Source organism: Perca fluviatilis, chromosome 1, assembly GCF_010015445.1.
Source record: "Perca fluviatilis chromosome 1, GENO_Pfluv_1.0, whole genome shotgun sequence".
Lineage (NCBI taxonomy): Eukaryota > Metazoa > Chordata > Actinopteri > Perciformes > Percidae > Perca > Perca fluviatilis.
The window spans coordinates 7,899,403-7,913,340 of NC_053112.1; the positions used below are offsets into that span (position 1 = coordinate 7,899,403).

The 13,938-nt window shown below is 41.5% G+C and overlaps 1 protein-coding gene across 2 annotated transcripts; it reads left to right on the top strand.

Annotated features, from left to right (window-relative positions):
• The first annotated feature begins 1,219 nt into the window (after positions 1–1,219).
• Positions 1,220–13,748, top strand: ifngr1 (interferon gamma receptor 1). 2 transcript variants are annotated; one of them, XM_039804030.1, is made up of 8 exons: positions 1,220–1,551; positions 7,894–8,011; positions 9,405–9,589; positions 9,720–9,874; positions 10,810–10,975; positions 12,934–13,058; positions 13,155–13,576; positions 13,622–13,748. In XM_039804030.1, the coding sequence occupies exons 1-7, from the start codon at positions 1,494–1,496 to the stop codon at positions 13,530–13,532; spliced, it is 1,185 nt and encodes a 394-aa protein (XP_039659964.1). In that variant the 5' UTR covers positions 1,220–1,493; the 3' UTR covers positions 13,533–13,576; positions 13,622–13,748. The 2 variants fall into 2 exon arrangements, with proteins under 2 accessions (XP_039659964.1, XP_039659960.1); XM_039804026.1 differs by having other exon boundaries at positions 13,155–13,659.
• Positions 13,749–13,938: the final 190 nt, after the last annotated feature.

Sequence of the window (13,938 nt, forward strand, 5' to 3'; positions counted from 1 at the left end):
CATTATAACCTTTTTTCATTATAACCATGTGAATAAAAATGGTTACAATTTCCTTGGCAGTATGAGTGCAATGTGTGATGTCAAACCTTGGAGGCTACTCTTACCCTCAAATCCTATTTATTTTTTTTCAGTTTTATACACAATTGTATTCTGTTAGCTAGACAAAAAAACAGTACAGTAACCATTGTCAATGAAGGACTGGGCTAAGACTGAAAGGTGGACATGAGGGATATTTCAGTGGTCCTCTGCCATAGTGACAAAACATCTCAACATTTTGACTTGCAGTGCTTACACAATGCCAAAGAGACGAAGCATTTTGGGAGCACTGACTATTTAAATGAGAAAGAAATTTAGTTTTGACACGAGTGAACTGTTTTGGGAGAGATATGAGCTTTTGCAGGTGAACCATGGTGTTGTGCCGAACCATCCAGGTTATTTTGGCAAAAGCACCGAGAGTGTTGAGAACGTCCGGTCTGTTTCAAGAAATGAGCCAAAGTAATTGAGAAGGATCTTTGCCATTTTCGTGGCGCTGACTCTTTATATGGGAAAGGAATTTAGTTTTGAAGCATGAGTGAACAGTTTTGGGAGAGATATGAGCTTTTTGCAAGTGAACTATAGTGTTGTGCTGAACTGTAAGACTGTTTTGCCAAATGATCTTAGAGTTTTGAGAACGTAATTTCTGTTTCAAAAAATGAGCCAAACCAATGGAGAAAAACTGTAATAACAAGTCAACTCCTTTGAACTGTAGGTGGCGACAAACACCAGCTTTCACTGGGAGCTGATTCACCTGAGCATAGACTGTTAATATTAATATAATAATATACAGTCTATGTGCAAAAGACGTTAAACACAATCGGATTAGGCCTTCAAAATAAAAGCACAAGTAATAAACAGGCCTACAAAACAAAGATACATTAAAACAACATAATATATCCATATAGAGTGTCAAATCTATCTATCTATCTATCTATCTATCTATCTATCTATCTATCTATCTATCTATCTGTCTTATTGTCTGTCTGTCTGTCTGTCTGTCTATCTATATATCTATCTACATGTAGGCCTATCTATCTGTCTTCGTGTCTGTCTGTCTAAATGGAGATTACATATCACATTATTTATTTTTTCCCTCCCTTCTTTTTTGCACACTATAAAACCTTTATTTTGAAGAAAATGAAGATTACGGTAAAAAAAAACAATCAACGCTCTCTTACGGTTTCCGGTCCAGGTGCGTTTCCCGGTTGAACAGGTGAATCATCGCCGCTCGCACTACACTACTACACGGGGAGTGCGTGTGAGTGAGTCAGGTTTCTGTGGAAGAAAATCAGGAACTTCTCTGACGGAAACTTCACGTTGTTGCGCAAAAAGTTAGCGTTTTTCTAATGAAGGCTCGTTCGCTTTTTATTCATTTTATTGTTGCGTGACAGTGTTGAGGAGGAAGCCGAAGTTGAGCGGCTGTTAGGCGGACACTTTGGAAGGCCTGCCCTGGAAACATGCTGCTGTCCGGCGTCCTGCTCCTTCTGCTCAGCCGAGCCGCTGCCTCTGCCATTGGTGAGTGGAAGATGTGGAAGAAGAAGTATTCAGATCTTTTACTAATTTACTTTACTAAAAGTAGCCTACTAATACCACACTGTAAAACCAACCTATTACAGTTAAAGCCCTGCATTGAAAATGTTATTTAGGTAAAAGTATTAAAATTAAGAAATATCCTCCATTTGGGTATGTAAGATCCTTTACTTAAGTAAAACGTACTAATACCACACTGTAAAATACTCTGTTATAGTTAAAGGTCCTGCATTTAAATGTTACTTAAAGTATGTAAGTATCATCAGGAAAATGTAATAGATAAATATATAAGTACACTTTGAAAGTAAAGTACTCAATGCAGAAAAATATTCCTGGAAATGAAAGAACACAACACGAGCGTGAAAAGATGAAGTTATTTTAAATGTCATGTCTTTTTAACAAAGTCTCATTTTATAACCGATTTGTTGTTGAGATGTACATGTTTCCTAAAAAAGTCCTGGGGCTACCTGCGTATCACGTAGACTACGCCACTGCGTGCGCGCGCACGCACGCGCGAGTTTTTAATTCAGTACCTTTATTCTCACATTTCAGTATCAATTTTATGTTGTCTCATTGTTTTCTCTGTTTATTGTTCTATATGATGTATGATGTTATGACATTTTAAAATTAAGGTGGAGGCTTCAAATAAGCCCACTGGGTTTTCACTTTGTTTATCTTTTGTCATTCTGTATATTTTAAATTGTGCAAATAAATCTTAAAAAAAACTAAATAATACAGGAGAATAATTAATAATAAAAATTTCCATTTAAATAAAGACTTTTGCACCATAAATTGATGCAGAAAAGGCACATAATTGTTGCAGAAAAATTCACCAGAATGCCGGTAATGAAGTGTTTGACACTTAAAACTTTCTGCGGGACGACCCAGACCAGTGGTGTGGTCTAATGTATTGTAGTGGGTATACTGTACTGTACTGTATTAATATATTTGCCTATATACATAGATTGGCCAGAATCTGGCTTTGCGGGAGGGGCGGCATATCATAGTGGGGGGGGGTCTGGGTGTCCTCCCCCAGTATTATTTTGAGCGTCAAAGACTTCATTTCCTGCATTCGGATACACTTTTATGCACCAATTTACGGTGGAAATCCCTTTTATCTAGCATATGAAATAAAAATAAAGAAATAAAACACAAATGACAATTCAAAACATATCAAAATTACAATGGAAAGTACGGTATGTTGTTGCGTGGCATTGGGCATTTTTAAGTGGGTATATGGAAATCCTGGAGCTTTCTTAGTGGGTGTACTGTGTCTACCCACGTAGCCTACACCACTGTGTATGTCCTTTTTTATTTAAAATGATTAAGAGAGTTCAGGAGTCATTTCCTTGTTTTAAAAGGAGTGTTGGTGGACGTTCCTGCCTCTCTGTGGGTGTTCTGTGGTTTCTGTGTGGTCAGACGTCTATGTAGACGTAACTACTGTGAATGTTGAGTCATAAAGTGGCAACAGTTTCTCATGAAGATGGCCTTGGGTCACATTTCCCACATCCAGTGCTTTTTTATTTTATATGTTTTTTAATCAGTAAAAACACAACAAGTGCTCGTCTTTCACGCTGCTGAGTGACACATTCCAGAAACTTTAAAAAATAATTTTGACAAGTTTCTCGAGTTTCTTCACCTGAACCATAACAGTGACGCTGTAAATCGGCCAGATCGTAAAGCAAAGGTCATGTGAATGCGAGGGCGTAACTTTGGGTTCAACGTACATTTTCAAACACTTCCTGCATTCTGGTGAATTTTCCTGCAACAATTTGGGCCTTTTCTGCATCAAGTTATGGCACAAATGTCTTTATTTATGCAAAGGAAATTTATAATTATAACAGTTTTTTTTTGGGGGGGGTGGGTTACACTGTCCAGTTTTGATTATTGGAGGGGTTGTAACTTCCCCTGTAAATTACGCCTATGTGTGTGAATGTGTTTCTCTCGTGTGTTTGCAGACTCATTGTTAAAGAAAGGGTGAGGTCTTGATTTCATAAGTCATGCAATCAAACTTAGATTAGTACATAAGTACAAATAGCTGCTCACCTTTTAATTGCCTTAGAACTGTATTTATAGAAATGAAATGCCGTACACACGCCCCAGTGCCAGCGGTGGGAATGTTGGAGAAGCATTCAGATTTTTACAGAAGTAAAAGTACTACTGAAACCAAAAGAGTGGAGGCTGTTTTTAGAAGCACATTCATGTTTTTTTATTTTGTAGTTTTCATTTCATTATGTGACGAGTAGTCTATATCTACGACGTTCCACTTCCGGGACTGCTCCGTTGCCCGAAGGAAATTCTGCCGGATTTCCAGACTGATCTCATTAAAGTGATGGTTCGGAGTAATTCACCCTAGGGTCCTTTGCACCATGACCTCGAGCCAAACACCCCCCCAGAAGCTTTTTTCACCTGGGTCGAACATTTGGAGAGTTAGCGTAGAGTAGCATTATCAGCTGAATAGCTTAGCACAGGGGCTAATGGACCCACGTTTGTATCTTGTAAGTTACCCCACTAATAATGCCGAAATGATACCAAACGTCTACAAGTAGTACAAATAGGTTATGCTGTACCGCAAAAACGATGGATTGGAAAGTTTGTAAGTACACCAATTTTATGAACACTTGCCTGCTCTCTTCTGCTCTCTGCTGCTGCTGCTGCTGCTACCTGCAGTTAGACGAAGTGCTTAGGGCCGTCTACAAATTACTACACCGAAAAAAGTTACAACAAAAATATTTATTAATTCAATGATTAAATAATGTAATGTCTCCAAACTTACCTCAATTATTACGTGTCTCCTGCTAGTTATACTACAGCACTTACTTAAAAAAAAAAGTTAAATTAATAATATTTTTTGTTGCATCTCTTTTCGGTGTTGTAATTTGTAGACTGTCCCTAAGCACTCATCTTACAGCAGCAACAACAACAGAAAAGAGCAGAAGCCAGCAGGCAAGTGTTATTTACATAAACTTCGGTTGTACGCTACAAACTTTCCAATCCATCGTTTTATGAGAGCATAACCTATTTGTACTACTTGTAGACGTTTGGTATCATTTCGATAGTGGGGTAACTTACAAAGATACAAACGGGTCCATGAGTCCCTGCGCCTCGCTAAGCTATTCAGCTGATAACGCTACGCGTAACTCGCCCGTGTTAGACCCAGGTGAAAAAAGCTTCTGGGGGGGGTGTTTGGCTCGAGGTCATGGTGCAAAGGACCCTAGGGTGAATTACTCCGAACCATCACTTTAAGTGGCGTGTGTACGACACGCCAATTCGTATGCTATTCTGGTGCGTTACCAAGACGCATAATTGCTTTTTAGCGTGTTTATCAACGCCGTTTGGCCTCCATTGACCTACATTACGTGTGAAATATCGCCGTAGCGAGTAGTATGAAAGGAAGGAAGTCCGCAGAGGGAGGTTGGTTGGGGGGGGTGGATGTGTAAAACACAGGACTTTCACCCAATGTGTGTGGCCTTTATCAACCAATTTTTATTTTATAAACCTTCCCCAATGTTCTTTTCCTTTTCCATTTGTTTTCCTAAGCGTGTGACGTTGGTCAATGTCGTTTTTTTTTGTCGTTTTTTTGTTACTAAAGCCTTTCCCAATGTTCTCTTCCTAAACCCAACCTCTTTTTTTATTTATTTTTTACACGCGTGTGACGTTCTCGCGATAGCACAGCACATTCTCACGATGTATGTTTACATCCGCTGTATACAGCGTAGACCTACACGTGGATAGCGCAAAATGCGTACAGGTAACACGCCACTTGGCTTTAGGAAAGTGGCGTGTATGTTTACGCAAAGTCATGATGCCACGTTGCGAATTTCACTCTTTTCGGATGGATGTCCGTCACCTTCCTTCCTTTGTGTTGGCGTTCTAACCTCCGGTGGATTTCTGAGGACTATGGTTAACTGCTCCTCAGATCTCTGCAGGGTAAATCCAGACAGCTAGCTAGACTATCTGTCCAATCTGAGTTTTCTGTTGCATGACTAAAACAACAAGTTCCTTCCCGCGGCTATTTAGCAGAGGCGCTGTGGCTCCGTCCGGCGCTTTTTTCCGATACCAATTTTATAAAATCCATTTTAACAAATATAAATAACAACATTACGGCACAAATCCATCATCTTTGTGTAACGTATAGTTTTTCCTGGGTGTCTCTACGACGTATATCGTTAGACAGCCAATCACAGACATTATTAGATCTTGGTAGAAGCATGCTGCGTGCTTATTGGCTCACTGACGCCGATGAGATTTACACCTTAGGTATTGAAATTGGGGATTGATTGACGAGGCCTTTTTCGATACTCGATACTAGGGATCGACCAATACTGGTTTCTTAGGGGCGATACCCGTTATTAGTGGTTAATGAGACAAATATTTGGAACCAATATGCATTTACAGTGAAAATGAAAATCTTTAAGTCAGAATTAAGATTTTAGAATGTTAGAAACTCCAACACATAATTTAGTTTAAATGCTTTAAGCAATTATTTAATAAATGACACACTTTGAACCTAATCCCCAGTAAGAGAGAGTCAGATAGTGTTGGGGGGGGGGGGGCATTAAGTGAGACTCAGTGGTGAGAGAAACCGGAGCAGAGGGACAGACACAGAGCTGCAGCCGAGCCAAAATACAACACTTTTTAATTCATTAACTTTAATCGGTTATCAGGCAAATAAAACACAGATACAGATAATCTGCAAACTGCCAAAAAATGGCCCGATAATCAGCCAGGGCCAATAATCGGTCTATCCCTACTCGATACTGTAGAAGCAATTCGGTCGGTGCCTAAAAAGTATTCAACTCGGTACCCAGCCCTACTCAACACTAAAGGTGTACGGTCCGTCGTAGGTTTGTGTCTTCACATACCTACGCACGTAGCAATGGTGTAGATTTTGCGCAGAAGTATAAATCAGCCTGAAGCTAGATAAAGGCAGACAGACAGACAGACTTGATTAAATCAGGATACAGTCAAAGTTTGTTGATCAGGTGAAATAGTTTCAGGACAGTCAAAACATCTTACAGAACAGCAGGATCTTGATCAGTGAACAGGAAAGAGAACATTAGGATAAGATAAGACTAAAACTGGTACACTATTCTTGTTTTTTTAAACACCCTTGAAGAAACTTTGTCTCCAAGCTGTGTTTGAGGATTACAAACCGGCGAGGCAGTAGCTGCGAAACCAAACGGTGGAATGCTGAAGAGCAACCACAATGGCACCTTGATGTACCGGTTATTGTTCTTGTGGTTCCCAAACGCTGCCAGCTACCTGTCAACACACTATTATTTGATGGGACAACAGGGTTAGTGGAACTGATTGGAAAGTATGTACTAGCCTACACCAAAATATGTGGGTTTTGCGTATGTGGGTGTCGGTGTCGTGTACGCACAGATGTGCTTTGATTTGCTTGGATGTGTAATAGGGCTGGGCAATCTATTGATATTATATTGACATCGATATATGAGACTAGATATCGTCCTCAATTTTGTGAGAGTGAGTAAGTGTAGTCTTTTCCTGGTTTTAGAGGCAGCATTACAGTAAAGTGATGTCATTTTCTGAACTTACCAGACTGTTCTAGCTGTTCTATTATTTGCCTTTACCCACTCATTATATCCACATTATTGGTGATTATTTATCAAAACTCATTGTGTTAATATTTTGTGAAAACATCAATAGTCAACACTACAATATCGCCACAATTTCGACATTGAGATATTTTGTTAAAATTGTCGTGATATTTGATTTTTGCCATATCGCCCAGCTCTAATGTGTAATGTATTTTGTTGGGTTACTTCTCAGGGAAATGTTGAGAGGATGTGTGTGTGTGTGTGTGTGTGTGTGTGTGTGTGTGTGTGTGTGTCACACACACGATCTAATAAGACATACATAAAATACTTAGGCAAAACATATATAGGCTGTTCATCTACTTTATCACATTACATCTGACCACCTCATGTTTCATGTTCTAAGAAGCTCCACCTTTAAACGTGACTGAGCCTCTGACATGGAAGATCACTGGGAGAGAAGGGGACTTTCACAAGCAGGTTTAAGGCTTAAGCATGCAATGACTACAAAATAAAAACCTCAGTAGACAAAACATTTCATTAAAACTTGTGTGTGACATATATATGTCAAAATCTAAGCTTTGTCTAGGAAGTGATTGGCAAACTGAGTAGCAAACTCCCCCATGGAAATGTACATAAAAAAATTGTTGCATCGATAATCGGTTAAGAATCCAATCGTTGGCCTCTGAATCAAATCGAATCGTGAGGTGCCAAGAGATTCCCACCCCTATCAGCCACTGATCTTTCGTCTTTTTCTTTCTTGCAGTTCCGCCGCCGACAAACGTGGTGCTGAGCTGCCTGAATCTCGACGTCGTGGTCACGTGGGAGTACAGCGAGCAGGGACCAGAAACCAGATTCATTGTACACATCGTAGGGTCTGAAGGGTGAGACTCAACTCTCCTGAACTTCAAACGGGAGAAAATACAACTTTTGCTAAAACTTTGCTAATGCTCGAATTAGTTTGATTAATCATCACTAGAGCCAGTCCCACAATGAGCTTTCCTTAGGATGTGCCATTTCTGTGTCTGTAGCTATTGAGGAGGAGGAGGAGAGAGGGGTGTGATATGATTTAAAAATGCATTTAGATTCAAACTGTTTTATTAATACTTGAACATATTTAGTGCCGAAAAGCAAGGATTCTTATTATAACCCTGGATTTATAAAGTCACTTACCTCTTTCACACCACCTACCAGGGTTGGGCCAGGGTTGTCTGGTCAGGGTTCAACCCTCCTTTTGGAAATTCAAACCGAGCCTGTCAATATGGGTTTAGTCCATGTCCACGACGTTCCACTTCCGCCGGATGCATGTATTTTCGCTGATTTCCGTTTCCTTCCGCTATCTTTTTTGTTGTAATTTTAAACTCCGGTGGATCTATGAGGACTATGGTTAACTGCTCCTCAGATCTCTGCAGGGTAAATCCAGACAGCTAGCTAGACTATCTGTCCAATCGGAGTTTTCTGTTGCACGACTATTTTGCAGCGGCTCCGTCCGGCACTTAGCACCGCCCATGGCGATTGTGATTGGTTTAAAGAAATGCCAATAAACCAGAGCACGTTGTTCTCCTGTCCCGGAATGCTGTGTGGACTAGCCAGACCCTCCTCCTCTCCGCAGTGTCTGGATGGTCTGGCAAAGCGAGACTAACGTGGGGTATTACCCTGGTCGTGATACTTCAGAGATCACCTGGGTCACAACTGGGGAGGCGTTATATTTTTTCCCCCACTATGGCCACGCCAAGACCCGCCCTCCAATAGCTACTATTGGCCAGGCGTCTATGCTTAATCAAGGTAACGTAACCTGATTTCTACAGGTCCTATCCCCTGACCAAGCAGCTTTCCTAACCTTAACCAAACAAGGTCAAATGCCTAACCCTAACCAGTCGACCACTATGGCCATGCCATGGTGTGGCCATAGTGGGATTTGTAATTTTGCACCCGGGAGCAATGCATAACAATGACCTTAAGTGCTCGAAATGGGCGGGGCTTTACAGGTCCTGTTCAGTGATCAGCTAACATCACATGCTCCAGTCCAGCTGTGCACCAGCTGGACTAATGTTTTGTAGCTACTTGAATCTGTTGTTGTACACAGAGGTAAATAAAGCTTACTTCATGATTGTTTCGCAGCACAAATAAATAACCATCAAACACTTCTCAGATGATTTTTGTGCAGTGATTTCTCCGCCTCTGCATATTTGTTGCAGCAGCTGGACAAGGATACTCTGCGTTTGTGAATGCAGTTTGATGACTGATTGATCTGCTGTGTTGTTGCTCATATTAAAGGGAACCCTATCAGAACGAAACCACAGACCATCAGTACGATCTGAGCGACTACATCTGGGCGTCTGAAGGGCGCTACATGGACAATTATTACGTCACCGTGACAGCCGTGGAGGGAGGCAACCAGTCCGAACCAGTATCATCCAAAACATTCTCCTTTAATACTGTAAAGACGGTCAAAATAAAATGTAAGTAACATGTAGATGTTAAAATGTGTTTATTTCCCTGTTAAAAAATAAATAAATCAAAATCAAACGTAAGCCACTATTCAAGTTAGATGATGATGTTTGAGTAATAAAGAGATGTTTCTCTTCCCAGGTAAATTAGACTTCCCTCCCGTGGAGGTGGATGTGGATGAGAAGGATTCGGGCGCCATGGTGAGCTTCGTGAATCCCCTCCACTACTACGACCGACTGAAGCACGCTGACAAGCCGGATGCTACCATCTTTAAGTTCACGGTCTCTTCAGGTTTTGTAAGTACCACATCATAAAGTTTAACGACTGTATTTTGGAGGACAGGTGTGTTAAGGAAAAACTCAGGAGCAGCACGAGGAAGGTTCGCCAGACTTTGATGACTAACTCCTATTTTCCACCGAGCGCGCCTGCGCTGCGTTCCGGAGGCGCCGCGGCCCCTGCAAGCAATCGCAGCCATTTAAGTCGATGCTCGATATTCCACCAGCCGCGCCGCGGAGCGCCCCAGAAGCTTGCGTGCGTGAAGCGGCTCTCCGCTCCGCAATAGATACACGCCAGGTCTACCGGCCCCGTCAGACACCACCTGAAAGGGAGTTTTTCCTCGCCACTGTCGCACTTACGCATTCATGCATGCTCTTGGGGGGACTCACTGGAATTGTTGGGTCCTTGTAAATTATAGTGTGTGGTCTTGACCTACTCGATCTGTAAAGTGTCCTCAGATAATTCCTGTTATGATTTGACACTATAAATAAAATTGAATTATTTTCACGCGAACCTTTCGGAGAGCCGGGCAGGAAGTGAAACAGCGAGAGCATCCAGTCAATTTACAAAAAGCTTTGGTTAATAGAGACTGTGAATGTTCCCGTCCCCCTGACCTGTGACCTATGAATGATCTGATGTTGTCGAAGCTTTCCCTTTAGTCTCATCATAACACGACATCCCCCTTCCAGCTAGGGGTTGGCTATCGAGACTCCGTTCTGAAATGGAAGCAGTTTTAATAATAAGGAGAGATTTGTTGAAAGAAATTTCTGCTTCCACCCCAAAAAGACTTCAAATGCTTTGTTCACCATTGTACTAATATGAAAATAAGATGGTAACACTTTATAATAATGGTACACGAATTATCCTGAATTCATTCATGAAAAATAATGAGTTCATTCATGCAGTACTTCATGAACAGTGTTATTATAGCTGTATGTGTTCTGTGACTTTTCAGGGAGACGGGTCTTGCACGGCGGAACAGACAAACTGCAAACATGACCTCTCTTTTTCTGAGGGGGAGAAGAAGTGCGTTAACCTGACAGGACTCTTGTTAAAAGGGGACCGTGCTGGCCAGGTGTTGTTCAGAGAGTTACGCGACATCTGTGCCACTCCATCGACTGGTAAGTCTTAACGGGGAAGACTGTGTCTTCTTTCTGCATCGAGAATGTGTCTGTACATCTTTGTTTGAGGTCTCTGGTTTACAAGGATTACATGGTAAAGTCTGGTCACGTGAAATATTTTCTGAACGTCACTAGGGCTGCACAATATATCATTTATCGCCATCGCAATATCAGCGTCCGCCATAAACCCATCGCGAAAGGCTGCGACATATCGCGATAGACACAGGTTTTTTGTTAGTTAAAAGAAAATCTCAGTAGAATGTAACATTCTGTTTTAGTGGTGCTTTTTATATTTAATGTTCAGTTTGTTCAATAAAATGTTAGAAATGTTTTAAATGAACAAGCAATTTTTTGTATTTTATTAGAATACTAAAAGCAGCAGGAATGGAGAACTGTGTACATTGTAATATGTTTATTTATCGCAAAAATATCTTTATCGAGATATTCAACGTTATTACATATCGCATATTTTCCTCATATCGTGCAGCCCTAAACGTAACAGGCAGCGGTGAAGTATTAAATCACTGAAGTAATGTGCTTTAGGTCTAAAATAATTTTAAACAGGTCTTAATTTTAATCTTATGAACGCTTCCTCTAATGCTTTTTTTTTTTTTTTCTTTATTCCATGGTGTTGTAGTTCTTTCTTTCACTAGTCCAAATATAATTTCGCCGCATTAAGACTACAAATGACCCCAACATGCAACTTATATTGCAGCCAATCGGCTTTCGTGTTATTGGTGAGAGTCTCTTTCGGATTGTACCACAGACATAAAACGGATTTTATTCCACCAATCAGACAAACGATCCAGGTGACATCACAGCGACAGTGGCATCAACGGCTTGCTGCGCTTCGGTAGCCGTCATGTTGAATGTAACCAAAAAGCTGCTCACGGTCACTGCACTATCGTCATCGTGTAAAGCCCGCCTCAGCTGTTGTGATTGGTGCCTCGATTTGGAAAAATTGGAAATGGGCTCTCGGCCAGATGGACTTACAGAGCAAATCTCAAATTTGCCGGAAGTTCGTCAGAGTTTACCCAGGCTAAGTACTTTGTGAACCTAAAGACTTTGGTAGACTCATGTCAAGCACCGAAACAATTGGTACAACACATCAGAAGTTAAGGTTTGTTTTCAGAAGAGATTTGAGGACTTTCAAAAAGCGAATATCAACGTTTCAGCGTTGGCGTCCAATTATCTCTTCACACATCACTCTGGGACAGATTTGGGTCTCGCTATACGGAAAGCTGAGTTTGTTCTGAACATTTTGATGGGATCACGTTATTATTTGCATTATTATGCAAATACCTTAAAAAGGTGAATGTAATCCTCCTGTTGTCCTCGAGTTAAATTTAAAAAAAAAAGATTCTGTATCAGACATTTTGGTTTTCTTTGAACAAAATTTTCATAAAAGGTAACCTGGATGGTTCCCTACAACGCTCTTCACAAGTAAAATTAATGATCAGTGCACTACTTTTATTGAATTTGGGTGTTTTTATTCCACTTTTATAGCATTTTGAAAAAGATTTGAATTGAGAAGAATTGATAAAAGAACGTTGAAAAAAGTGACAAATGTGGGACGAAAAACACAAACTTCAAAAGGCGCAGAAAAAAGTGACAAAAAAATCGGTGGGGGGGGAAGCAACAAAAATGTAAAGAAAGACGACTAAAACATTTTTGACAAATTTGACGACGGCACGGAGCACACCAAACCGACTCGAGTCACCGACCTCGCCAGACTGTCCAACGGCCGATTATCGGGTTGGTGCATCAGCGCCTCTTATACCTAAGAGTTAAAATCCAGGAGGAATGATAACCGATACACAAACTAATCCAGCATACACATCGTCACCGGACTTGAAAAAACTGTCCTTCAAAATAAGTGTTCTTTGCTGCAGCACTTTTGGTAAACGAGAAACCTATTTTGACTTGACTTTTCTTTTATAAATTTGATTTGATTGCAGAGCTCCCTGCGATAGCGCTCGCTATAATGCTGTTCCTCCTCTTCGTCGTAATCAGTGTGATTACTTTTCTGATCTGCAAAGCAAAAGCCTGGACGATGAAGCTACCCGGTCTGCCCTCGGCTCTGGTAAGGAGTCGAATCGGAAAAAAACAACCAACCAACCAAATAATTAGTAATTATGTTGTCGTAAAACCATTTTCTTCCCCCTTTTCTTTTTGACAGGAAGACTTAGAAGCTGCGAGAAACCCCTGGGACAGGGAGTATGATCCCGTGTCCGGCACAGACTACAGCCCGCTGACCGTCGTCCCCGTCCAGCCCTGCAAGAACCTGTCGGTCAGCTCCGAGGACGGGGACAGTCTCACCGAGGAAAGCTGCTGCTGCTCCTCCTCCGGGGGGGATCTTGCAGAGGGATACAGGGGAGACGAAGACTTCGCAGAGGACTCGGTGAAAACGGAGACGCTTCCCATCGATCTGGAAGGGGCGGAGGAGAAGGAACGGTCTCCCTACGACTGCCCGCACAACCTGCCACACAACCTGCAGGTGGACCTGGGGGACGGAGACATGGTCACGGGTTACAGCGAGAGGGAAGGGCAGTCCTGATTTGGGATTTTAAATTTGCACGGCGTTGGTTTTAACTCATGCAGGATCAGCCGTCACGATCGTACCTCGGGGCTAACTAGGGATCAGCCGTCACGATCGTACCTCGGGGCTAACTAGGCACTATAAAGCCTAAACACTGCATTCAGGGAGGTTGTGCCTTTGCCGAGAAGACCCTGAGAGACGCTCAATCTGTTTTTTTCTTTCTGACTGCACTGTTAGAAATGCAATGACCTACGCCTTAAAGAACAAATCCGGCGCAAAATGAACCTAGGGGTTAATAACACGTGTACCGAGTCGACCGTTCTCTGGGATATGTTTTCATGCTAATCGAATGTGACCAGTTTTAGCGCAAACCGCTGATTAGCTTATAACGCTAGTCGTCAGGGAATGGATAAAGTAAAGAGAA